Genomic DNA, 26013 nt, shown 5'->3' on the forward strand with positions numbered 1-26013 from the left:
AATCCTCCTCCCACACTTCGCATGTCAGAGCAATACCCAGAGAGGAATCCAGGCTTTGTGCAGATGCTTATATTTGGAATGATTAAAAAAAAAAAGGAGGGAATACTTAAGGAAAGGGCTCTCAAATGGCTGTGCTGTAACAGTGCATTGCAGGAATAGCAGAAGATTACTGTAGGATTAAGAGGGGAGGTTGTGCATAGGGTTGTGTGGAGAAGCAGGTGGAGGATGTGTGGAAAATCCAGGAGCTTCTAAAATGAAAGAAATTATGTGGCTTGGCCTTTGTTTTTGTTTTGTTTTTGGGCTGGGTTTGTGAAAGTAACCATCAGACATACTAGTTTTGGGTGGGTAGTGTTACCTACCTAGTTGAAAACCAAAGGGAGGGAAAAACAGATTTTGGGTCAGTTTAATGCTTATCTAACCCAAATGAAGGATTTAGTTGTTTAAAACCAATGGTGTTAAACCAGTTTTAAAAATAAATACATTTTGAGGAAGCTTAAAAACGTCAACTTGTGAGCATTTTTTGGTTTTAAGCACAGATAAATCCATGATGCCCAGGTGAACTTCCCAAAATGTTTTGATGCCATCAAAACAACGCAGACTTTCCAAGAGGGTGCTTTAAACGCAGCATTTTCCTCAGCCCTGTGAACAGAACAGCTATCTGCATTTCCCCCGGGGAATTTCTTTAGAGGGAATAGTTTATGTAACTTTTTAGAAGCAAATGGAGTGACACAGTTGCCCCACAAGGCTGGGGAGCAGGAAACACTGCATGGGGAGGGTGGGTTGGTGACCTTGGGGTGTGAGGGAGCTCTGGGCTGCTGACGTGGGCACAAGGGCTTGGCCTCAGCCTCCCCACTGGGTCAGCACTGAGATGCTCTAAGGTTTAGTTTTGTTAAGTAGTTTTTAGTGTCTTTTTGAGCATGCCCAGGGTGTTCTCCTTATTAGGTTAACAATATTAGTAACCTTATTAGGTTACTTACATAGGAGTAAAAGTTCGGTTTTTGACACAACTATTTTTTGTTAAAATAGTTTTAACACTATTATCGTGTTAAAAATAGTCAAGAAACAGTTAAAATTAACTTTCATTAGATCTCTGTTTTTATTTGGGGTTGCTGGTTTTCATTGGGGTTCTGTTTCGTGCTAAACAAAAGCGACTTAGGTTTTACAGGACCCCTGTTAGAAATCCTGTGCTCTTTCGTAGTTCGCAAAATGTTTTCCCTCTGCAGCAGCTTAATTCTGCTTAGGGAAGGAAGAGTTAAGGGTGATGCTTTTTTCCTGGCAGCCTGACCATTCCGTCACGTTCCAGGAGCCACATGACGGGATGGCACAAATGAGAAACATCCGCCCACACAGAGGATGATGTCTGCCCCAAACTCCCTCATCCCTTGACATTTTCACTGCATCTTATAAATAGCTTCTTTTTCATTTGGAGGGAAAATTCTTTTTCATTTCTCAGTAGCCAGAGAGTGGAAAAGAGTAAGAACTATTAAAATGGAAAGCAGAAGAAACACACAGAAAATACACTCTCCTGATAGTTAATGATAATTCTCCTATTAAATGATACCAAAACTTTTGGTTAACTTCCACTACAAAGGTACATCTAACACTTCTCTCAACAAGCAAACCAGCAAGCACCGTGATAGTTTCATCCCTTAATCTTACCTGTTCTGCAAGCAGCTGTCAAATTTCTCCCAAATTTCCTGAAAGATTAAGGAACTCATATTCTTGCAGAGGTTTTAAATGCATTAAAGCATTAATCAATTAAGTTAAGTAAAGCAATATGATTAATTAATTAAAATGGCAAAAGCATTTTCCCTCCAGACAGTTTATTAGTGTAATTCCAGTGTTGTGGGTGTTCCTGATCAGACATCTCTGCTCTGCTCCCCCTGGTGCAGCACCTTTGCATGTGTGAGGAGATGTCACGTCAGGGTGACGCGACATTTGTTACTCTCAAAATCGATTTAAAGGCTACGTGATGCCAGGGATTATGAAATACCACCAGTCTGCTATCTAGTACCAAAACAATGGCAGTGGTTTGTGGAAAAGACAGATGCAGTAATACCAGCCCACATTTGACCAGCGGGCAGGGCGTTCACCCACAGGCTGCAGCAGGAGGGGTGTCAGTGACTTTTTCTGTGCTGGACACCTGCTGGCATTACTCAGCTCAGGCATCACCAGATGTGTTGTTTCTGTGTCCTTCCATGTGCCTCTGACAGTATTCCTGAGAGGCACATTTGTTGCTGGATTATAAAGGGGAGGTCTGCCATCTGACACCCACCCCGCTGGTGGAAACACCCAGGTCTGCAGCTCTGCCTTCACCCTCAGCTTTCCATGAGTGTGCATTTTAACCTGTCCTACAAAGCAAAAAAACCAGAATTGGAAGGGTTCTTTCGTGGGTCTTGCTCACCTTTGGAGCAAAAATGAGCTGCTGCTGTAGCACCAGTGCACCCAAGCTAGGATTCTCTTGTGAAAACATAATTTTCCCTCCACTGCCACCAGTTCCACCCAGCCTCCTGAAGGATGAGGCCCCATTGGAAGGAATATTCAGTGAGCTGCAAAATGAAATTACTTCTGGGCACTCTCTCATGATAAATGACAAATTTGCTTTTCAAGCTTGGGGAGAGGAATTCTCCAATAAGAGGTTGGGTTCCACCCTACATCTGGGTTTTGCTGTGTCTGTATGGCTGTTCTCTGTGCCTGTTCTCTGCTGTGGTGGATTTTTATGCAGAAGAAATACCACCCTTTTAGAAAAAAAAAATAGCTTTAAATCACTGATTAGGTGGACCTGTTTTCTGCCTAGAAGAAGTTGAAAAAGGGAGAAGTCTTATTTCCTGGTGGCTACCTAGGGATTGATAGATGAAAAGAAGAGCACCTCTGGAGTGGATAACAGTATGTAGCAAGAGCGTGGCCTTCAGAAGGATACCGCAAATACTTCAAAAGGGACTCTGCTACTAAAATTTGCAGATAAGGATTTCTGCCTTCAAACTCAGATGTCCTTGTTGACAGCCTTTTCTAGCTGGCTTCCTACCAAAATTTCCAGCCATGACTCTCCTGCTGCTGCAGGGAAGCAGCTGAAATCTGAACTTCTAGAGAAAAATCTCTGATCCTCTCATTAGCTCCTCAGTTTGGGACTCTTAAATTAATTCCTCTTGCTACCTTCAGCAGTGGAGTAAGGTGCCACCCTCCCTCAAAGACAGTGAGGGTGCTTTAAAATAGTGCCTGTGACATTTTTCACCACCTCTCTTTCTTTAGGCTGCCTGTTATTTGACAGAGAAATTAGGAAAGTAATTCTCACCCATCAGAAGTTGCAGCTGCCTTGAAAAGAAATGTTAGTTTTTCTCAAATATGAAGGGCAAGCTCTTGGACCATAATGAGAAAGCATCATTAGTTTTAATGACACCAGGATTCCTCCAGCCTTTGAAAGTCTTGTTCCTTCTTTAGTTTGGGCTGCTACATATCCAGTTTTGCACTGGCACGTGGGAAGTACACAGTATATAAATAGTATATAAATAGTTTTTAATGCTGAGGGGTTATACTGGAAAGTTCCATGTGTGTTAACATAAATTGCACTGCAAATACAAGTTCTTTACAAAAAAAAAATACTCTTCTTAAAGTTCGGATAACCTTTTATCAGACTAATGGAAACATAATAAGGTCTAAAACAGCACTTACTCCAATAGTAAATTTGCCTGGGAAGATAGTAAGAAATAATTGGTAATTTTTTTTCCCCCCGCTTCAAGTGCTAAAGCAAATCAGCTCTTTGTTGATCTGACTCGGGTGGATCACCGAGTCTCAGCTTAAAAACACAGCATGGGGAGTGTGCAAATGCTCTGCTAGCATGGGCAGAAGGAGTGGTATCCCTGAAGAATTCTTCACTTCATTCATGCAATTACGAATGCTGGGGGAATGCTGATTTGGATGTGAGGCCCCCAGCATAAAGCACTGGGCATTAAATGCACGAGCATTTCTTCAGAGCAGCTTAGCTGAAGTTTATCATGACCATTCAGCTATTGCCTAGCAACTCGTGAAGGCCATCAAAGAGCTCTTTGTCCATAGCTCTGGCAAAAACATTTTCTCGCAGATATCCTTATCAGTATCAGAACCAACATGAAAACTTAATAAAAACAATTTTATTGTGTCAAGAGATTAATACTTGCACGAAACTCTGGCAGTCATCAACCAGTTGGTAACACTGTTGTAAAAAGTGAGTCTAATCTTGCTTTGCAAGTTCTAGTAAAAATGCTTTTTTTTCCCTGAATAATTTGTGGCTTTTTTATCAAAGCATAGCTTTCTTTGCCGAAATTTCATAGAAAGCATCACTCTGGAAATTAATTTTTAAATTTTTTTTTCAATGCTTTAATATTTCTAACCTGTTCTTTCTCAAAAATACACATTTGGTTTTTACAACCATAAGATTCAAAACTCACCTTGTTATTTTTAAGTGCCTTGGGAACTTACCTAAATAAATAAATAGTGAGTGAGATTGAAAACTATCTTCATAAGTAGAGATGCAGTAAATAACTAAATTATTTCGGCCTTGCTGCATTGGTTCTTTACACTCAGAGGAGTAAAACTGATTTTCCTAATGATCAAGAGTGAATATAATAAAATTACAGCGAAACAGAATTGTGTTCAGCAGTCTTTCAGTGTGTTGTCATCACTGTTACCCAGTGACATTTAGTGCACACTGTTTATTTGCTAAGTAGAATGATGCCATTCTTCACCTCCTCATAAGGGATGGGAGTGGGAGATAAAAAGCAGGTTTTTTCAGTTTCCCTAAGGGATGGTTTTCCCTGATGTGTACTGAAGGAGCCTTTTTCCCCCCCTTTTTCCATTTTTAGTGGTATTTTCTGTTTTAAGCCCCATGGCTCTGTGCAGCATGGGACCCATTGTCTTCCCCATCCCAGCGTGCCCGCATCACCCTCGGACACTCCGCTGTCATAAAGCATCCTCTGTGCACAGATCAAGGCAGTATAATTGAGCCTGGTGTTATTGTATGTCACTGGTCTACATAATCTCAGATAATGCACTTTGGTAGCTCTTGGCAACCACTGGCTTGTTAATAGTGACCATTATACACTGGGCACCGCTGACACCCCATTGAGGCTGTGGAAAAATGTCTTTTCTGCAGCTATGTGTGATATGGCAGATAACCCTCTGAGGGGCTCTGCCTGTGTTTTCACAGACTTGGAGACCCAAATTCTCAAGTTTGGGAACACCAGGAAAAGCAGCAGCTGGAAGTAGTAGTGGTCTTGTTTCTGGGAAAAAAAAAAAAAAAAAAAAAAAAAGTTAAATGCATTGATGTCACAACTGCCCTTGTGCACCAGCATCTCTCAAAATCAAACCTCTCTCTTTAATTTGCTTAAATGAGTTGATGAAAAGTTTGAACTGGAGTGCTGGGAAACGAGTCAGCACTGACGCTCAAATGTAGATGGAGACAGAAGAACGACAGACGCTCTCTAGGCAGGCAGAAAGTGAAGAAGGAGTGATGTAAGCAGCCTTTCATTTTCTGACAATAGGTTTGGTTTAGGTCAGTACTGATGACCATTGTGCAGTTGGGGCTTTGAGGTAGCCTGGGTACAGTCTGTCAGTATCTGGATTTTTAAAGCCAGGTGTTCTTCTATCGTGCTGGCACAGGTTGGTGCAATCTGTTGAAACACATATTTGACTCTTCAGTCTGTTGATTGTCCTGCAGAGAAAAACAGTTCAAGAGTCTGGAGTTCTACCTTTCCTCTAATTAGAGAGTTGGTTTTTAGATATGGGCAGCTTTGCAAGGCACATGCTGGGGGTGTTGAGGAATCACCTCTTAGTCTGCTCTATCAGCAAACCATGTAATTATTTCTCAGGATTTTTACAAGCTGTGGGTTCAAAGTTAAAAGTTTTTTTTTTCCTTGTCACATGTAAAACTGTTTTGCTTTTTGTAGGACCCTGGCAGCCATTGAACCTGTGGCATATTTTGCTGGAAGTACTTACAAAGCAAGACATGCTTGTGGTTGGATCCAGTCCACTTTTCCCTTAGTGGAGAGTTCATTCAGTGGAGGCATTACAATAAAACTTTATTGTTAATGCAAAGTGCTGCAGACACAATAGGGTCTGAGTTCCACGGTGGTGCCTGCTGGCATTTAACATGCACAGTGCTTCTTAAAAAGCAGGGAAATTATATTTAATGCTGCTGCATTGTGAAGAAAAATGACAGGCAAACAAACAAAAGAACCCAGCAAACAAACTCTGATTGGATGATTGTAATGGGTGGTGTGTATTAGGATCTATGTGTAGAGATTCAAGTTGTGGCCATTTTACAATCAATTTTATACTGAAACAGGTTAAACAAAGCACTGGCTGACCAGCATCCTTAACACTGTGGCAGCTCAGCATTTTGGAATGCTCACGTGGTGTGTTTGGAAACCCTTTGTGTGCACTACATTTTTCCGTTCAGTACGAGGCTGAGCAGTAATCAGCTCACCACTAATTAGAAATCATTCCGTGTCCCGCACCCCATTATTATACACAAGTTATATCAGACACAAAGAATGCTCAGAGGGAAAAGTTCCTGCAATACCTTCTGTCGTGCTTTTCCCAAACATAAAATCTGAAACCAAAAACCTTCTGCTGTTTTGAAGCAGCCATTATGGAGGAAGCAAAAGCCATTTATGTACCTCTCACCAAAACTGGAATATGAGGGAAATTCACTGTTCTGAGGAAGGCAGGAACAGAGATGCAGGTTTATCTTGTACTTTCCTCACGTTAGTGATGTTTTGATAAACAGGTTTGTGAGCTGTGTATTAAAGTTCAGCAAAGGTTTAACCTAACTGTGCACGAGAGCTCTTCACAGATGTTTTGTTTGTTTGTGGTTGCAGGTATTCACTGTGACAGTGTGTGTGCTGAGGGACAGTGGGGTCCAAACTGCTCCTTGCCTTGTTACTGCAAAAATGGAGCATCCTGCTCTCCAGATGACGGGATCTGTGAGTGTGCACCAGGATACAGAGGCGCCACTTGCCAGAGAAGTAAGGACAACATAAATACTTCAAAAATCTCTGTTTCTCCCCAGCTGCTTGGAAAACATATCATACAACATCCTAATGCTTTGCTAATTGCAGTCTGAAAGGGTAGGACACCCTCCTTGATTGGACATTTTGTCAAAACACATGAATATTCAGAAAAAAAAAAAGGGTTACCTGAAATTAACAGATGTGTCCATCTAGTAGTGCTCTTCTTGTTATGGTACAGCTTTCCTTTTATTCATTATTATTATTATTTATTGTCTGTCCTGTGGCACTGTTATGAACATGACTTTCCAAGACGTGTCATAGGGGATTCCATTCTAAAGCATTGATGAGTGTTAAGTTTGTAATACAGGTAAATAAAACATACTTGAGTTTCAGAAACTAAAAGCCTTCCCATTGTCTGCTAGGAACCAATAGCTTAGTTAATATTTGGGGCTTTAACACTTGTTTTGTAAGAATAGTCAGTGGGATCAGGCCCCACAATGAGCAGAGAATGTCAAATGTACCCATGGCTCCTTTTGAAAAACTTGTCTGGGTAAAATACAAATTTCACAAAGAGAGATACAGATGAACTAAGGAAAATCGTGCCAGAATTAGGGAGGTAAATAATAAGTCTGCCCTCCCAAGATTTGTCACAGTTTGCCAGCGGTTCAGCTGTCTTCAGTTTGAACCTCTGAAGCTGTGAGGGAAAGGTGTTCAGGGAAGAGAAATGTGATTTGTCTGGAACTGGAGGGGAGCCCAGTTTCCAGAGTAGGTCTCCCAGAAACAGGATCCAGGAGCCGGTGGGCTAAAGACAAGCAAAGATGCTCCTGGCTCTTCCAAAAGAAGCTTAAAAGGCAGGAGATTACCTGAAATGGTCACTGTCAGGAGAAGGAAAACCAGAGGAAGGTGAAGTTCTGTCAGTCCAGGAACGGCAACATTTCCAGCTGAAGGCTGTGTCGCGGCACTGCTAAATCCCACATCAGTGTGGCATTAGTATTCCTTGAGCATTCCTGACTGTGAGCACTAATTATTCTCACTATCTAATCTCCGAGGGCCCTGCAGTCAATCAGTGCATCCAAAGTGTAGCACTGCCATGGAAAAATGTTCCCTGGTGTTTTGGAACTGTGCCTATAACCTGGACAAGGGGCTCCCAGCCCAGTGCCCCTCTGAGGCACGGTCTGCAGGCTGGGAAGACAAAGGTCATAGGAATAATTTGGATCCTGGTCAGAAACTGCCTTTTCAGTAAACAGGAAGACCTTCTGGCACTGTTTCACTTGGAGAAGTTAATCTCTCTGGAGAGATCCTGGCCATATAACTTGTATCAAGTGTGTAATTAAAAGACTGAATCTTGAATGAAATCGAAATATTGAAAAGATTCCAAGGTAGTTTAGTCAGTGCTAATTGCAGCTGTTCAGGTATTTCTCTTGATCTCTTACCTAATATTCTAATTTATCAGGAAATAAATGCCAAAAGGGATTAGATCAACAAAGAAGGAGAAGCAGCCTTTCTTCCTCCCCTTTTTTACTTTTACTTCTTGAGAACTCGTGCTTTTAGCATCACAATTAACTGCACAACTCTGTATTTCTGGTCTCAGGTTCCCTGAAAGTTAGAGTGACCCTGTACCATGTAAAAGAAAGGCTGATTGGAAAACATCTGTGCTTTTTATCCAGCGAAGTTGTGGCTATTTGAATTCCAAGCTAGAAAACACATCAGGAATCAAGGTCTAAGATGACCTTACACATCTGGAGATAAAACTATTCTCTCTGTTACTTCAGATGTGCTTCAAAAGATGTCCTTGTTTAGCCAAAAAAATAAAAGCATGTATGCATTCCAAACATTATCCAAGTTCAGGGTGGCTTGACATGTAACGGAATGTCAACAAAGTCGCGATGAAGCGGAATTACGCCAAATCCTTGAGGAGAGGGAGCAGATCTTGTTTTGGGAGTGTAAATCACTGAGCTGCACAGATAACAACGACCACCTGTGGGGCTGGAGAGAGCAGAGCCAGCTCCAAGCCAGGCCTGCAGGGTGGCTGGTGGCAGGAGAAGCAGCAGGGACAGCTTGTCTCCTCTCTGGTTTTCCAGTCTGCTCGCCGGGGTTCTACGGCCACCGCTGCAGCCAGACCTGCCCCCAGTGCGTGCACAGCAGTGGCCCCTGCCACCACATCACTGGCCTGTGTGACTGCCTGCCTGGATTCACAGGAGCCCTCTGCAATGAAGGTACAGCTGGCCATAGAGACCCCCCATGGGATGGTTTCCATTCCATCACTTGGGGGCTGTCAAACCAAAGACACTTTCTGTTGGTGGAGTGTTCATTTATAAATCAGAAGTCTTGGGTTGTTTCATCCTTCAGTGTGAGACTCTCTGTACTCTTGTTTGTGTAGTGAATATGGATATTGTGCTCACTGTAACTTACAATACCTCACTTTACCCTTACACCTCTCTCAATCCAAATATTAGTCGTTTTCTCCTGAAATGAAGAAAATGAAATCTTGTTCTGATCACTAAGGAGTTCTAATTCTGACAATGTTTTCTCAGTATGTCCCAGTGGCAGATTTGGGAAGAACTGTGCTGGAATATGCACCTGCACCAATAATGGGACTTGTAATCCTATTGATAGATCCTGTCAGTGCTACCCTGGATGGATTGGTAGTGATTGCTCTCAGCGTAAGTACCTGGATTTTCTTCACCTTTAATTTTAGGACAAACAGTCAGGGTGCAGCTACTTAAAACACTTTTTTTTTTTCCTTTGGTAAAGAAACACTCTCTTAAGTCAGAAATTAGGACTTCATGGTAAAATAATGGAGAGATAAATAATCCTAAACTTCTCTGGCCAGGCCAAGAACAAAGCTGAAAATTTCTCACACATAGGTTAGTGCTCTGGCTGCACAACCATCCTTGTTCTCACTAAGCATTTGAACATTTTGTTAAGAAATTTTTCACTATGCCTTTTTTTTTTTTTTAAGTGCTTGTAACTCTGTGATGGATTTTCCTCTTTCTTCCTTTTATAAGTGTTTTCACAGATAGACATTTTTAGTGTAATTCTGCCTCACTCAGTGAGTATTGTCTTCCTGTGCTGAACTCACTGGACTCTTCATTACTGCCTAAAAAAGGAGAAGGGAAGGTCCTAATTTTACTGGTTTTTTGTAAAGTTACTTTATTAAGTAGTCACTCCCCGTATGCCTGCATGGGTCTATGAGATTTACTAATTAGAGGAAATAATTGTTTTAAGGAAGACTCACAAGAAGCATATCCAATCCCATAAGGTGCTAAAATCCACGCAGTCTGAAACACACACATGCCAAAATTTCACTCAACCCACTTTTGTGACTAAAAGAAGCTGCTGTACCATACCCTGAAATGTCAGACATTGTGCTGGGGTTTCCAGGGAAGTGCATTTTTTAATGACATAGCTCATTGGTTTATATCATTTACGGTTTGACTGGCCCAGGTTACCAAGCTCTGCACAAGTGCAGGGTAACATCTGGTCAGTTTGGGAAAAGAACCCAAAAAACAACTTTCCTGGCTAAATTCTGTGAAGTGATTAGCATGCACAGCCCACTATGATACCAAAATAAATCTTGGGCCCATTCCTGTAGAAGCCAGTGGCTACAAAGCTCCCTGTTTTTATGGTAAAATAAGTAGGTAGTTGGGAGAGTAGCAGAATAGGGGTATTTAGGAAGAGGAGGGACTTACTCACTGCATCAATATCAAGAAAATGGTGCCAGCAATATGAATGGAAGTGTTTATTGAGGCTGTGCTCAGAGACCATAACAGAGGAAGTTTATTTGCTTTGTATAAAGGCCTTTCGTTCACATGGAAAATAATGATTCCATTAATTTCTTTCAGAACCAGCGACCTTTTTTAAACTTCTAACCTTTTGCCTGTATGTGATTTACATTCCTTCCTAGCTGACCACTAATTTCAAACACAAAAAAATAACAAAAAAATAATTACAAGGCACAACTAAAGTGTGAAAGTAATAAAAAAACAAACTTAGTGGGTGTTTTTTAATTCATCATAGTATAATTTTTAATGAACTGAAATTTGGGGGAAAAAACATGATACTTTGGAAAAGTCCAGCTGACTTATGCATGAATGATTATGCAAATGTTTAAAGAATTCAAGAGTTTTATTGGTCTCAGGAAACCAGATCAGTACAAAACCATAAGGAGTTACTCTTTTAAATTTACACAGGAATAAAACCAAGGCTTCAGTGTCTGACCTCCTGCTTCTCTCCTACAAAATACTGACACTGTATTTCAATAACAATATTTTTAAAGTACTAAAGAATTATTTCTTTTACTATTTATTTTTAAAATACTAACTACTACTTAAAGTACTGCTTTCTTATTAAAGGAAGAAACTCCTCAAGATGAGAATCCTACTCAACAGAAAGGGTCTATTCTTAGAGTACCCTCTTCACTTAGTGATATCTACCATGAAGAAAATTATCATTTGCTGTCTCTGAATAGTAATTAGTATTTTGGAACCACTTCACAGTTCTAGTGGCAGCACATAGCATCAGATTCATCCATCATGACATTTGCAAAGCAGCCAGTAAATTCTGTCTCATAATGAGTCTACATGATTGTGCAAAAAATAATCTCCATTCTGTGGATAATTACTTGGTGTTTAGAAATATTATATTGATTATTGGATAATTACTTGGTGTTTAAAAATATTTTTTTGATTATTGGACCCACGGAAGCAACTGAGTTAACCAGATTAAGGTACAGACCTGATTATCTTCACCACGTTTAGGCAAATACATGAAATTTAACAGTGGAAGCACAAGAAGCAGGCTCAGTATAGGATCTAAAGCTCTAGGCTATATAGGAGTTTCCACCTTCTCTGTTTTCCTTCACTTTTTGAAGTTTAAAAGCTGTATCACCTTGACTGTTTGCAGAGTAAAAAATAAGAAAGGAAACCTAATGGCTTTCTCTGTGAGAAAGCTTCTGTGAATGCCCTATTTACTGAGTACTGAGTATGCATTCTTCACCCATTTAATATTTTTAAGCCCTTTTTACCTGCAGTAAAATGATTCCTTAGCTGAAATAAATGAATAAATCTATGGCTGTTTGCTCAGAACAGAGCAACCCAAAACATGAACTCGGGAGAAAAAACAGCGAACAGCAAACAAAGCAGTGCTGGTGTGTGAATGGAAGCAGCTCTATTCATGTGCATCAAGGAACCTTTGTCATCTGAGGTTAATTAATTGCTCTGGGTTGTTGCAGCTTGCCCACCTTCCCACTGGGGACCAAACTGCATCCACACGTGCAACTGCCACAATGGAGCTTTCTGCAGTGCCTACGATGGGGAGTGCAAGTGCACCCCGGGCTGGACTGGCCTTTACTGCACACAGAGTAAGTGAATTTTGTGCTCGTCCTTAGTCTGAACATCAGTGACACAGTTATCCTCCAGAACAGCTTGAACCTGGAATTCAAGTGCTGATACAGAAGATGTTTTTATTTGGAACCTTGAAAGAGTATTTCACTAGACTGTAACATAATGTCTTCTGGAATTTTTTTCATGTAATAATACATTAATACTGTTTGGGTTTCTTTCTCCTAAGAGGTTTTTGTTAAAGTAAAATAGCTGTGCAGTGACTGGGTGTAGATATGTGTCATTCATTACATGCAGGCTAAGAGTTCATACAAACTTTGATAAATAAACATTTGTTAGAAATAAATATGGGTAAAGCTGACTTCTTATCTTTTTCATATTACACTTTTGGTTTGGTTTACCTTCAATTCAGGTTGCCATCACTGTGATCCTGGCCACAACCCCTGCATTTAACCTCAAGAAAAATTGGACTGCTGACTGTGTTTTGCATTCAGTATTCAAATACATGTTTTTTCATAAAATCAGAACTTTGCTGTTTCAAATGAGTAATGTCATAGTGGCAGGAAATAACAGATACATTACAGGACCATATGGATGCAGTTCTGGGAGACATTCACTATGCTGGTTCAGCTGTCAGCTATCAGGGGTTTTTTGCTTCCTGCTGGTGAATAATGATCTCTTTGCAGTGGTGTGTCTTCTTCATACTGAAATGGTTTCTTTGTGAGTAGCTCAGGTACAATATGTTGCTGTTTTGGCTTTTTTAATGCTTCAGTACAAACCACGAAGGAAATACGGCCAGAGAGTCACTGACTGATGGGCAGACTCCCAAAGTGCCCTCAAATCTATTCGGAAGCCCATTTCTTCAAGGAGCTGTCTTTTCAGAACCTCTGCTGCCAGCACCATTTCCCAAATTCATTTTTGCCTGGTGTGTGTTTTAAACCACTCCACACGAGGCAAGTCTTGCCTCGCTGCCTTGCGCTGACGGAGCTCTCCGTTTCAGGAGCTGCAGGAGCAGCCCTCAGCAACACCCCAAACCAGAAGGTTTGCCTTCCACTCCCAGAGCAGCTGCTTCACCCCTCTCCCCCCTCCCTCTGCTTGTGTTGCAGGGTGTCCCCTGGGCTTTTTTGGGAAGGACTGTGCCTTGATCTGCCAGTGCCAGAACGGAGCCGACTGCGACCACATCAGCGGGCAGTGCACGTGCCGGACGGGCTTCATGGGGCGGCACTGCGAGCACAGTGAGCACACCCCTCCCTCCCTCCCTCTGCCTTGGGACACAGCCTCTGGCCTCCAGGGCCCCTTCTGATGGGCACAGAGCTGGCCACAGGCTTTTCCAAACTGTTCAAAACCCCGCAGAATTAAGCTGTCACAATTGTGGTTTCTGTTCCTTTGCACTGCGTTTTGGTCGCTTTGGGCGTAGCGCTAAAGGAACACCCAGTTTACTCCGTCGTGTAAAAGCAACAAAATGAATCCAAGGAATTGTCATTAGAATCCTGTGAAAGTAATGAAATGTATCCATTAGTACAGACCACAGTGACAGCTAAGAGTTGGAAAACTGGGGGCAAGAACTAACGCATCAGTGCTGGTGGATGAAATTAACCTTCGCAGTGTGCTTTCAAGGCACAGCTGGTTTGTAAAAGCGTCGTAGGTGGCATTTTGTTTTCATGTTTTCACACACACGTATGGTTCTCTCCTCAGGAAGATCAGAGATAACACCACTGACATCACTGGTGGTGTAATGTTTTGCAACATTGAAAGAACAATCAGGCTCATGAGCACAGGACTGTTTGTCCAACCTTTGCTGACTTTACAGGGCTCTGCTTCCAAATTTGTGCATTCAAATGACATCTGTGTTTCTCCTCAAAACATCACTGATGTTCAGGAAAAGATAACTTTTTAAGATAGTCTCTTGATGTCAAAACATCGCTTTGAATAATTTGGCAAATCTAACTCTGTTACGGATTTTGTATTTTATCCTACAAGTTGATGATAATGATTTAGCAATGCTAAGCTACATGTTTTGGTATTCATTCTAATTCAGATCTTGAAATGCAAAAATAGATTGCGACATGATGGGTTTTGGCCACCCATTTACCTCAGTATTTATAATCTTGTTTTATTGAGTGTAATCAAGAGAAGGAGGAGGTACATAAACATGAATTTTTTTACTTGAGTTGACATTTGTTAAGACTGCAAGACTCTTCTCTGGCACACTTTGTTTTACTTTATTTTTTAAATTTTTCCAAATTAGGAATGCATGAAAGATGAGTTAGATTCTTTTAAAAAGACAAAAGGAAGTAAATATAGGTGCAGAACTCTCAAGAAATTTCAGAAAAAATGAAGAAACACTACACTTGCTAAAACCATCAGAATTACTGTAATGTGCCAGGCCACGCAGTACCAAGAGGTGGCAGGATAAAAGAAATAATTTTTATCAGTGTAGGGTAATTCTCCACAAGGACACCTACATAACATAGGAGACACTTTGATCAGTAATTAAGTATTACGTTCAAGTAATTCATAATTAAGTACAACTTCCCCAGTCACCTTATTCTCCATAATTTAGCATTTTTCTCCTGTCGCTAGTTTCTCAGTGTATACATTGCAGTATCAGAGCATGCAATGGGCAGCAGTTGTATTTCTCTGTAAATGTGTGGTGCATTTTAGACTCACTGTTAGGGCCCTTTCCTTTTGCTGTTTTGCACCAGCACACCACAGGACACCATCCAGGTGTCTGGTTCCACCTGGATGATAATGAGATTTTTCAGGCACTGGGATCTGAGTCTTCTGGCTCTTTACTCACACTTTGCCCATTTCTTCACTGCCTTCTAATTTCTAAAAATTTATCCTTTTTTTTGCCTTTATTTCCCCCCCCCTTGATTCCTCGCTGCACTGCCTTGGTGGCATTGCAGGTGAAGCATGAATACACATCTGAGCACAATTTCTCTCCCTCCTGCACACCGAGGAGGAAGGATGCTCCTCTTAGGAGCATCTCCAGTAGAGATCTGATGCTGATGACACATTGCCACCTGCTGCCCAGGGACAGGAACGTGTGGGGTTGGGCTCCCGTGGTGCTGCAGACCTGGAACTCCAAACTTCAGTGAGATTTTTTCTTGCTTTTTGTCCTTTTTGCAGAGTGTCCCCAGGGCACATACGGGTATGGATGCCGTCAGATCTGTGACTGCCTGAACAACTCCACCTGTGACCACATCACAGGGACCTGCTACTGCAGCCCAGGCTGGAAAGGGGCCAGGTGTGATCAAGGTAAAGCCCAGACATAATCAAATTTTATTGTCACCTTTTCACACAGAAACTGGCTTCACCTGTTGAACACCATCTCTGGTGTCATTCATTAAATAAATCTGACAGGTGGGGTGGTTTTTTATGTAGCCCATTCTGTTAATTCACGTAAGTTTTTGAGGCTTTAAATTAGATTAGTGGTAATTAACCGGAGCAAAGTAAGTGGAGTTTAGATTTGCATGAAATTACAGGGCAGTGCTGCTCAAAGGTGCTGATGGAGCATGGGCTTTACTAGCCCTGTTCCTTTGCCCAGAAAATGTTCTTACTTTTTCAAATCCATGAAAACATCTCTTTTCTGTGAAAATTCTGAGTGTTTTTCCTTTCTGTGAAGATTCTAAGTGTTCTTCCTTAAATTTAGGATTGATTCCTGACAGAGTTCTGTTCTATCCTTACTAAATACAGTCATATTTAGAAGTGAAATTTTGTCTCCTGCTCCTGACACGTCACCCCCCCCTGGGTTTATGCCATTTATTTCCATTTTCTTCTTCTATTCCAGCTGGTGTGGTTATAGTGGGCAACCTGAACAGCCTGAGCCGTACCAGCACTGCCCTCCCTGCTGACTCCTACCAGATAGGAGCCATAGCTGGCATCATCATTCTCGTCCTGGTTGTGCTCTTCCTGCTGGTGCTGTTCATCATTTACAGGCAGAAGCAGAAAGGGAAGGAGACACACATGCCCACCGTGACCTACACCCCTGCTATGAGGGTCATCAATGCAGATTACACCATTTCAGGTATGTCACGTTTAGAATACTTGGGTTTTTTTGGTTTTTTTTTTTTCCCCTCCATCTCTTGTCTTTGTGCTCAGATCTGCCCCTTACAGGGCTTGAATTCACATATTTCTGCTCTTTGATACCATGAAGGTGGCACACCCTGGCAAAATGTCTTCATGCTAAAGAAAAGTGACCATTTACTTCGCCTTCCTGTGCAACATTTCACACCCTGAAAATTTTTTTCTGCATTAAACATGGACATTTCTGTCCTCTGTGCCTGCTTTTATATACAGCTGGAATGTGGGAAAATCTGATTTCCTACAAGGGACTTCAAATTCAATGCCAACAGCTTGAATAGAGGAAGAGTTTAGCAAATCAGGATTTCATGCTATCTGTAGCAAGATTCTGCAGAGAAACAGACAGAAAAAGGTTTGAAACTGACTAAGGGAAGGAGCAATGGAACAAACAAGAGTTCTTGGCCTACTGTAGTGCCTGTGAGTTGGGATTCAATGGGTACATGAAACCTGGGGCAATTGTGCCTTCTGAACACCACTGTCAAGGAAAGCAGCAGCTGAAGAAGGCAGCAGGAAGACTTGTCAGAGTCAAGGAAAAGCAAATCAGCAAAGGTCCTGGTGTTCTTGGAGCACCAGAAAATGTGGATGCAGACCTGATGGTACAAGTGACTGCAATGGTGGCTAGAAAGGAAAAACAGAGCAAGGGACCACAGCTCTGAGAGAGGAGTTAAGTTAGCAGGTTACACTTGTGAATGCTCCTTGCTAAAAGTGAAGACATGACTTCTCACTCACTGCCCTGCATCTCTCATTTCCTGGAATGAATGAAAAATGCTTAGTTTTGTGTTTGTTGGGTTGTTTTTTTTTTTTAGGGATCCCTAGGTCAGATTTGGAAATCAGTGCAGCTCTGCCAAAAACGTGTCTTATGAAAGGAATTCCATATTTTTGTTGATTTTCCTTTCTTTTTCTTTCCAGATACCATCCCTCATACCAATGGTGGAAATGTCAACAGCCGCTATTTCTCTAACCCCAGTTACCACACTCTGACCCAGTGCTCCAGCCCACCCCATGTCACCAACATGGAGAGACTGACCTTGGCAAAGGTACAGCAAGGAAAACACGGAAACTGCTTTAGTTTATTTTACATTGTTCCCTCATCTCTCCTGTCTGGCTTGTTTTTGCTCTTCCTGATTACCACCTGGAAATTCAGCATCTTCCCTGCAATTTCAGTTTTATTGCCTCTCTTTCTTTGGAACAGGCAAAAACCAGCCAGCTGTTTGTGAACCTGAAAAATGCAGAGCCTGGAAAACGAAGCGTTATCATGGACTACACAGGAACACTGCCAGCAGACTGGAAACACGGTGGCTACCTCAATGAGTTTGGTAAAAATAAAATTAAAAAAAATAAAAAAGGGAGGAGGAGAATGAGAATGTTATTCACTGTATGTGGGATGCATCCCTTAAGGCAGGAAGAGATTAAAAAGTGACCCCTTGTGAGGAATGATGGAACAGTTTTTGATGCCCAGTGCAGACATGGAGTGTAAAATATCTCATTTTTATTAAAAGATTTGCTTATTCACTAGTTTCATTGACAAATGGGGTTTTTATAGCAAGGATCTGCTTGGACAAAATAACAAATTCCTATTAAATAAAGGGAAGATTGCACATACTCTTTTTTTTTTTTTTTTAAATCACCACAAGATGCAATGATTTAAAAAGTATTTTTTCATTACCTGAGCCACTTCAGGTGTAAATAGTAGATCTTCCCAGCTAAGCCTCCTGTTTGCTAAAAGAGAATTGTCTTTAAGAAGAGAAATTCCCAAGAAATGGTGAGAGAGTTGCTGCATCCTGCTTTTCACCCTTTTCCACTCTCATGCATTTCAAAAATGCTGGACTGCACTGCCCAGTGAAAGCCTTAAAAAGGGCTTTCAGTGGCAGTATAATTTAAAAAAATTAATTTCCTTCATTTCTGGTGTTTACACATATCAGACCCTGGGATTCAGAACAAATGTTTGCAGCACCGTTTGTTTTTTTCACTGCTCTTCCCCAACCTTGGTTAAACCACAGTTCAGGCTCAGATCTGTTGTGTTTGGTTTGGGATTTGGTTTTTTTTTGGTTTGTTGGTTTTTGGTTGGTTTTTTTTTTTTTCAGGAAAGGATTTCAGTCATAATGCTCAACATTCAGCTTTGTATTTTCTTAGAGCATTTGAACTTGCACTAAATGCTCCCAAGTGACCCTTGCTGTGGTTAACCCAAGGCAGGAGATCGTGAGCAACAGGGAGGTTCCAGAGGAGTGGATGAATGCTGATATTGCGTCTGTTTGCTAGAAAATAAAATGGAATTACTTGGGTAACTCAAGGCTGGTGACCTGGGCATTAAACTTGTGAAAACAACAGCACAGGTGACATGAGATCTAGTAAATAAAGATGGGGTAGGAATAAAATTAATTATGTTTAGGTCTCCTTAAAATAATACCACTTAACTCTTGAAAACTACTCATTTTGTTTAGATGGTGCATGGATAAAACCATTTTAGGCTTTTATAATGCTTCTAGCATAGTACCACAATACAGCCTAATTAAAAATGAGCTCTCCACAGTATCAATGAAAGCTGTTTGAATAGATCAGTAAGCAGGAAAGTGCCAGGTCTCTGAAGACAGCTGTTGTGCTCAGCTGTTTACTTTAATTGAGGGAAATCAGAGAGTAACAGGTAATTGCAGAGCTGTAGATTCAGGTGCAAGGTGTTCAGGCCACTGGGGCTGGAACAGGCTGATTTGGGAGTGATTAAATTTGGAAGCAGAGGAATGAGAATTGGAGCAAGATGAGTAACTGGTGTTATGTGAGGTCAAACTTCAGATAAATTCAGATAATTTAATGGTCCCTTATGACCCACCTCCCCTGTTCCTGTTGGAAAATGTGGAAGCAAATAGCACAAGTGCTCTGTACCCCCATCCTGGGCAGTTCCACAGCCCTTATGAGAGAATTATTCAGCTAGGGCAGAAATGAGTCCCAAGGCAATTCTTAAACATTCACAAGCTGTTGTCTAATCACTTTTGTTTTCTTTGATTTTAAAACTACTCTGTTCTTTTTGGTATCATTTTCTCCTCAGGTGCATTTGGACTTGATAGGGGATATGTGGGAAAGTCCCTGAAAGGTGAGGTTGTTTTCTGATGTATTTAGATGGAACTACATAGACATGCCTTTTATTCTTCCAAATTACCTTTGGTTTATAGGTGGAGAAAATATTAAAATGTCATTCTAGAACTAAATTTTTCCTCGACACTGAATCAATGCATGATTGGTTTGTTTGCTGATGTGGGTTTTTTTATCTTTTTTGAACGGAGATTGTTGGATTATTTTTTTTTTTTAACCAAGAAAACCACAAACCAAGCCATTTCAAGTCCCCTGTGTGTCACACAGATCAAATGGTTTTTGTCATTCTTAAGTCAGAGCACAGCTCAATTCTAGACTGCAGAACACATGCTGCCTCTGCTGAAAGGCTTTAAAAGGCAATTCCAGCTGGTCCTGGTCTGCATGACCACAAACCTTCACCACATCCACTGCAGGCCCCTGGAAAGGATATCAAAATACAGACAGGAGTGAAAAGCTTCCGAAATTCAGGGTAGCGATCTGGTATCTTGATCTTCTGGATTATCCACTTTTCTCACAAGACTTTACATTGTACCACCCTGCTGGCATTGGGCACTTAGGAATGTGGTTAAGGGATGGATTTGGCAGTGTTGCAGAAATGGCTGGACTCAATGATTTGAAAGGTTTTTTATTACCTAAACAATTCTACTCTTCTGTGCTTACAGAAAGCCCAGTTCAAAATAGTCACAAAAATCATGAGCACCCATCCACTGACAGGTCCACCAGGTCAGTCTCATGTTGGATATGGAGTCAGGAATGAGCTAAGAAGAAGTCTCATGTTAAATAACATAACAAAAAGTAACACAAACACCACAAAATTGCTTCCTAGCACAAGCAAATGCATCTCTGAAACCAGTTATTCATCCTTCAGTCTAATCCTGACATCACAAGCCACCTGATGTTTCCTTGCCAGTTTTCCTGTATGTGCTTTACAGAAACTTAGAAGAAGCTGGTTATTCTTTTTGTGTACTCAGATACCCGAACTTTGCACCACCCAAGCCATCCCTATAAATAAATCATGAATATTCACCCAGACATTGCTCTTGGGAACAGTCTCAGATTTTAAGTGTCCTGAGTTCAGCACCTGGAGGGGCAGGAACTGTTCTGAAGTGCTTGTTAAGAACTGATTCTTCAGCTTATCTCTGTATAATGCCAGGCACTATTTTAACCAGAATAGAAGATGCTCGGATTTTGCAACAGTAATTTGCTGGTGGCAAAATGAAGTCTATTAAAGGGCATAGCAGCTGAGAAGTTCTCATTGATTGTTGCAGGTGATTTTGAGGCATTACAACTGGTTTCCATTTAAATATTCACTTCTGAGTCACTTTCTAGAACTCAGCATGAAACAAAAACCCTCTTTTTTTTTGGTAGCCATGTCCATGGCACACAGCATGCCCGAGACAGTAACATGTTTTTCTCTTTGCAGACCTGGTGAAGAACTCGGAGTACAACCTAAGTAACTGCTCACTGAGCAGCTCTGAGAACCCCTATGCTACCATCAAAGACCCACCAGTTCTGGTGCCAAAGACCTCGGAATGTGGCTACGTGGAGATGAAGTCCCCGGCGCGCCGCGACTCCCCCTACGCCGAGATCCCCGGCTCTGCCACAGCCAGCAGGAACGTCTATGAAGTTGGTAGGTACAAAATCCACCTCTGGATGCTGGGGGTCAGGAGCAAAGAGCACAGAGGGCTTTTTTAATCTTCGATTCAGTTTCATCGAAACGCGTGAAAACCACCGGGAGAACAAAGCTACGCGTTCAGATTCCGTGTTCTGCCCAAAAGCTGTAAAAAAGTGTTTTTACTTATTGGGTGTAATTCACACAAACAGGGTGTGAAGTACCTTCAGCTCTGTTCTGTCACCTGCAGGTGCCTCTGAATTACTCTGGTGTGAAAGCTTTCCTTTAACCAACAGCGTAAGTTCAGCATTTGATTGCAATGTAGTTCAGCTCTAGGTTAGACTGAAGAATTATCCATGGGAGGGTTGAAGTTCTGTTTCCTTCTCTTGATCAGAATAAAATAGCATCTTCACCCACAGACACAGTATTCCACTAATATGGGCCCTACCTAGCTGCTATATTTCTCTAATTACAGAGAACTTTGGGGTCCTGTGGAGTGGTAGCTATCCTGATCATCTCTGGGCTGTAATAAATTGTGTCCTGTGTCACGGGATGTATTTTCCTTTTCTGCATGCAATTAGAGATCACTGAAATCCATCAACATACCCATTCTGCTTTTAAGGACTGCTACAAAGTTCTTGATTGAAACCTTCAAATTCAGGTTGTTGTTTGGTTTGGGTTTTTTTTAATTTGCTGAAATTAAAAGCACATAAAGAAGAGATGCTGTCTTGTTTCTGTCAGTAAACTCATGGCAGCGCCCTGCTGCAAGCGTGAGGCAAAAACACCAACCTGTGTTTCTACAGCTGCATTTCAGGACTCAGCAAGATGAGGAACCTTCCTGCTGAAGCAGAAACTGAAATAAAATATCAGTGTTTTGCCCAGGATTGAGTGCATGCTCTCTCTCCTCACAGAGCCCACGGTGAGCATCGTCCAGGGCGCGTTCGGCGGCGGGCGCCTCGGCCAGGATCCCTACGACCTGCCAAAAAACAGCCACATTCCCTGCCACTACGACCTGCTCCCCGTCAGAGAGAGCCCCACGCCCTCCACAGAGGGGGTCAGCAGCAAATGACCCCGCAAGGAGCCAATTCCTGCAGCCCTGGGACTCTCTCAAGGGGCAGAGTGGCACGGTCGTGCTCCTTCCTCTCTCGTTTACCATCGCTCTCGGCTCCTGATCTGTCCTGCAGATAATTGCTGTACCTTAAGCAGAATCTCAGCACGAGGTCTGTATTGTGTATACAAGTGACAGATGGACAAATGCCACACTCTGGGGATCCTGATTCTTCTTCTTTTTCTCTTTTTCATGGCAGTAAATTTTATAGAAACAGGTATGCAGCACATTTATACTGTAGTATACTGGCTTAAAAAAAAAATAGTAGTTTGCAGATTAGTATTGATAACATCACATTTTAGCAACTTCAAATATAGGCTTCATGTCTGTCACGTTCCAGAGTAGTAATACTCCCAGGACAGTGCAATTTACCAAATACCACTTTGTACAGGTGATCTGATTCACCAGTTACTCACTAGTAGAAGGAAAACTGCCTTGCCAAACTTTACCTTCCATTCTTATATTTAGTCAAGACATATTACAAGAAACAAGATGTGATGGGGATAAGGAAAGCACAGTGTTGCAGTTGTTTGGGAAATCCACCATCAAGCTTTGCTGTCCATTGCAGGTGGTGGATGTATCTTGGCTTGAATAGTTCTGGAGATAAAATGATTGCATACATCAATATTTACATGATGCTTCAAGATCTCTTAGCACTGTAGACCCAGCACCAGTCTTCAACAAGTATTTTGCTACAGTTCAGCTTCATGCATTGCAGTTCTGACCACTGTTTCTGCCACACACAAACTAATAATCCAAAACATATCAGTTATTACTTCAAAAAATATGTAAATTGAATCAGTTTATTTTTGTCACCACAGACTGATTACATAAGGAGTGGACAAAGGTGATGACTTCTGTAAATCTTAACTATAAGGAAGGGTTTACATTTTATAAAAGGTAGTAATACTTACTGTAATATAGGATAAAGATAGTCAAGTGTTCTTTTTTTTTTCTTCGAAATAACTAAGCAAACTCTGTGCATACTTGCTAAAAAGGCACCTTTTCTTTTTTTATAGTTGATGTAGGGAAACACATGCTTAAGCTGGTCTTTTGCATTGCTAATAATGTGACACATGTACCCCCCTCACCTTCATTAACTTCTCTCTCTCCATTTTTACGCTGTGTGTCTGTGTTTTTAGTGAGCTAGCTTGTAACTGAAAAAAAATATTCTAGTGTGTGTGTGTCCATTTCTTATGCATTTTTGCCAACTGGCCTTTTGTTTGTCCGGTTCAAGGGACCTCTGGGCAGGGCAAGAGGATCAAAGTAAGAATTCACAGTGATGTCAATCAGGGGTGATTAAAAAATACCCAACAGTTCAGACTGATTCATTCATTCGGGGGAAGAAAATCAAGGTGTTTTTTGTTGAGAATGACAACAGGAACTCAGCAATAAAGTAAAAACCAGTTCCTCCTTGAAGTTTAGCTTCTTCTGCTGATCATGTGGATGGAGATCATCTTCCCAAAACAGCCCCTTTTCCCATAAAAGGCTTTCAGTCCTTCCAAAATAATCTATTATGAGCTGCACAGTTCGGTGGAAATTAAATTCAGCAAGGGATCTGTCCATTGGACAGAATTTTCCCCAAACACATCAACCTGAAGATTGCATGGTTGTTATAGGTGAGATATCCTCTCCCAGAGAAAAGATATTTTTAGGAAGCTAAGAGTGAGGTGCCAGCATTTAATGTGACCTGGCAGTGCCTCTGCAGCACTGAGGGCTGCTGTGTCACTGATGGATGGGGAGAAGGATCCTGGCTGTTCTGCAGTTCCCTGGGCATTCCTGGTACATCTTTGGAATAAAGATTTCCATTACCTTTGGATTTGGAAAGTACAGATATTAGCTAGGAGATTTCTAAGGCTCCTTGCCATTTAATCCCTGTCTAAAATGAAGTATTGATTGGCTTTGTATGCATCTAGATACTAGCTACTGGTATATACTTTCTATTTTGTATTGTGTGAAACAGACTTTAAAATAAAACCTTTCTTCTCTAAAGCCATGAATAGAAAATACTGCATTTAGCAACTGGGAGTTCACAGAAACTTCTTGCTCTTTTTGAAGACCACTAGGTAAACTATCTTCATCATATAAACAATTCTTTTCACACGGAAAAGGGAAGAGCTGAATCAATGTTGGGAGGTTTTTTTAAATTTCCAACACGTCGCATATCCTCAAGTAAAATACTCAGTCAAATATTAATGAAAGTAGATGAGTTTACTGCGATTTTGCTCATTGTGTGTGTTCTAAATGTGCACATGACTGAGGTCTGCCTTCCTGCATGTGGGTGCAACTCCTGCCGTGTAGCCAGCAGCAGCAGCAGCAGCAATGTCTGCATAAACCAGCAGATGGCTGGTGAATTTACTTCAGAGGGTGATGCCTGGTGAGGTGCTCAGAACACTGATTTATTTCCTGGAGTGCTCTCTGCTCTCAGCTCCAGAGGCCCCCAGCAGAATCCTGGTGAAAATCCAGAGAGCTCTCGTGTAGATCCCCCTGAGGTCCTCCCACAACCCAGACATTTCTGGAGGTGCATTCTGTAGGCTGGAGGGGGCTGAAGGGCCCAGGGGATGGAGCAGCTTTAGGCAGCACTCAGAGAAGTGGCTTCACTTCACCGCAGACAGGAATGGAGAGGGATGCCTTGCCTCTCTGTATGTTCACATTTCAGGAGGGACAAAACGTAGCATTGAAAATGGAGGTAGCTCTCCCCTAGCAACGTGTCACCATTTCAGTAGAAAGCTACATCAAGTCAATAGCTGTCTTTAAAGTAGTGAGTATAAACTTTAGGATTTAAATACTGTAGGCATTATTAATTCAGACCACTTAGAGGCATAACAAACCCCACAGCTTTCTGCTATGTCCAAGATTTTAATCACAACACACTGTTACACATATAATCTGTCCTTATCTTGATCTACCCAGAGAACTTCCATTAACTTTAATTGGAGATGCACCTGCAGATTACAGGAAGGAAGATTTCATTGAAAGTGCTCACACTTTCTGCTGAGACAATCTGCACGTTCATACTGAAGTGAAGTTAGGATAAAATCAAAAGCAAGGAATGTGTTACTCTAAATATCTTGGATTTTCAAGTAAACTAACAGCAATTTTTTATCCAATGTGTGTCCAAATAGTAATTCTTACACCGAAGCTCCAAAGTCCAGACTGAACATCACAGAGCTAGTTTTGACAAAAAATGCTTTATATGAAAGATTGTATATACAGTATCTGAAATTACTGAAATGAGTGTATGTTTATCAATTACTATAGAGAAAATCATGTTATTTGATACACTCATGCTAGTGCTAGAGCACTGAACATAACTTTGCTGTTTTTTAGCCCACAACACTTCACTTTGATATGATTGAACTGTATTGTATTTTTAAAGAAAACCTATCAAGTATGCCTGGCTTTCTTTTTTCTTAGTTGTAACAAAAAAAGTGTTTTGTTGTGAAAACATATATATATTTTCCAAAGATGACTGATGTTCATCATTCTCCCTTTCACTACCATATATTTCACTTCACTTCACATCCCTGTAGGTTAATACAATAAAGTTTCTAATGAAAGATGAGAAGTGCTTTGATTTTTTTTTTTTTTACTTTGTTTTTCATTTGCCTACAGGAGATCCTGAAATAGCACAGGCAGTGTATGAAATGTCATTTTTGCTCTCATGGTTTAATCCCAGCTGGCAGCTGGGTACCATGTGGGTACCAGGGAGGAACAGAGGAAACAAAACTCCGTGGATTGAAATAAGAACAGTTTAATAACTGGAAGAAAATAAAGTAAATTACCAGTACTGAC

General features: G+C 41.3%; 1 protein-coding gene across 1 annotated transcript in view; it reads left to right on the plus strand.

The window, feature by feature from the left end:
- MEGF10 (multiple EGF like domains 10) overlaps positions 1 to 25778 on the plus strand; it is an 85928-nt gene extending 60150 nt beyond the window's left edge. The window contains exons 14-25 of the mRNA XM_071455093.1: positions 6855 to 7001; positions 9068 to 9202; positions 9521 to 9649; positions 12220 to 12348; positions 13435 to 13563; positions 15461 to 15589; positions 16122 to 16358; positions 17324 to 17451; positions 17607 to 17730; positions 19455 to 19499; positions 20922 to 21128; positions 22022 to 25778. Of these exons, the coding sequence (XP_071311194.1) occupies positions 6855 to 7001; positions 9068 to 9202; positions 9521 to 9649; positions 12220 to 12348; positions 13435 to 13563; positions 15461 to 15589; positions 16122 to 16358; positions 17324 to 17451; positions 17607 to 17730; positions 19455 to 19499; positions 20922 to 21128; positions 22022 to 22179 (1697 nt within the window). The 3' untranslated portion in view covers positions 22180 to 25778. The remainder of the gene's footprint in view (positions 1 to 6854; positions 7002 to 9067; positions 9203 to 9520; positions 9650 to 12219; positions 12349 to 13434; positions 13564 to 15460; positions 15590 to 16121; positions 16359 to 17323; positions 17452 to 17606; positions 17731 to 19454; positions 19500 to 20921; positions 21129 to 22021) is intronic.
- The last annotated feature ends 235 nt before the right edge of the window (positions 25779 to 26013 follow it).

This window comes from Agelaius tricolor, unplaced genomic scaffold, assembly GCF_023055355.1.
Source record: "Agelaius tricolor isolate 1412-34295 unplaced genomic scaffold, bAgeTri1.0.p SCAF_44, whole genome shotgun sequence".
Lineage (NCBI taxonomy): Eukaryota > Metazoa > Chordata > Aves > Passeriformes > Icteridae > Agelaius > Agelaius tricolor.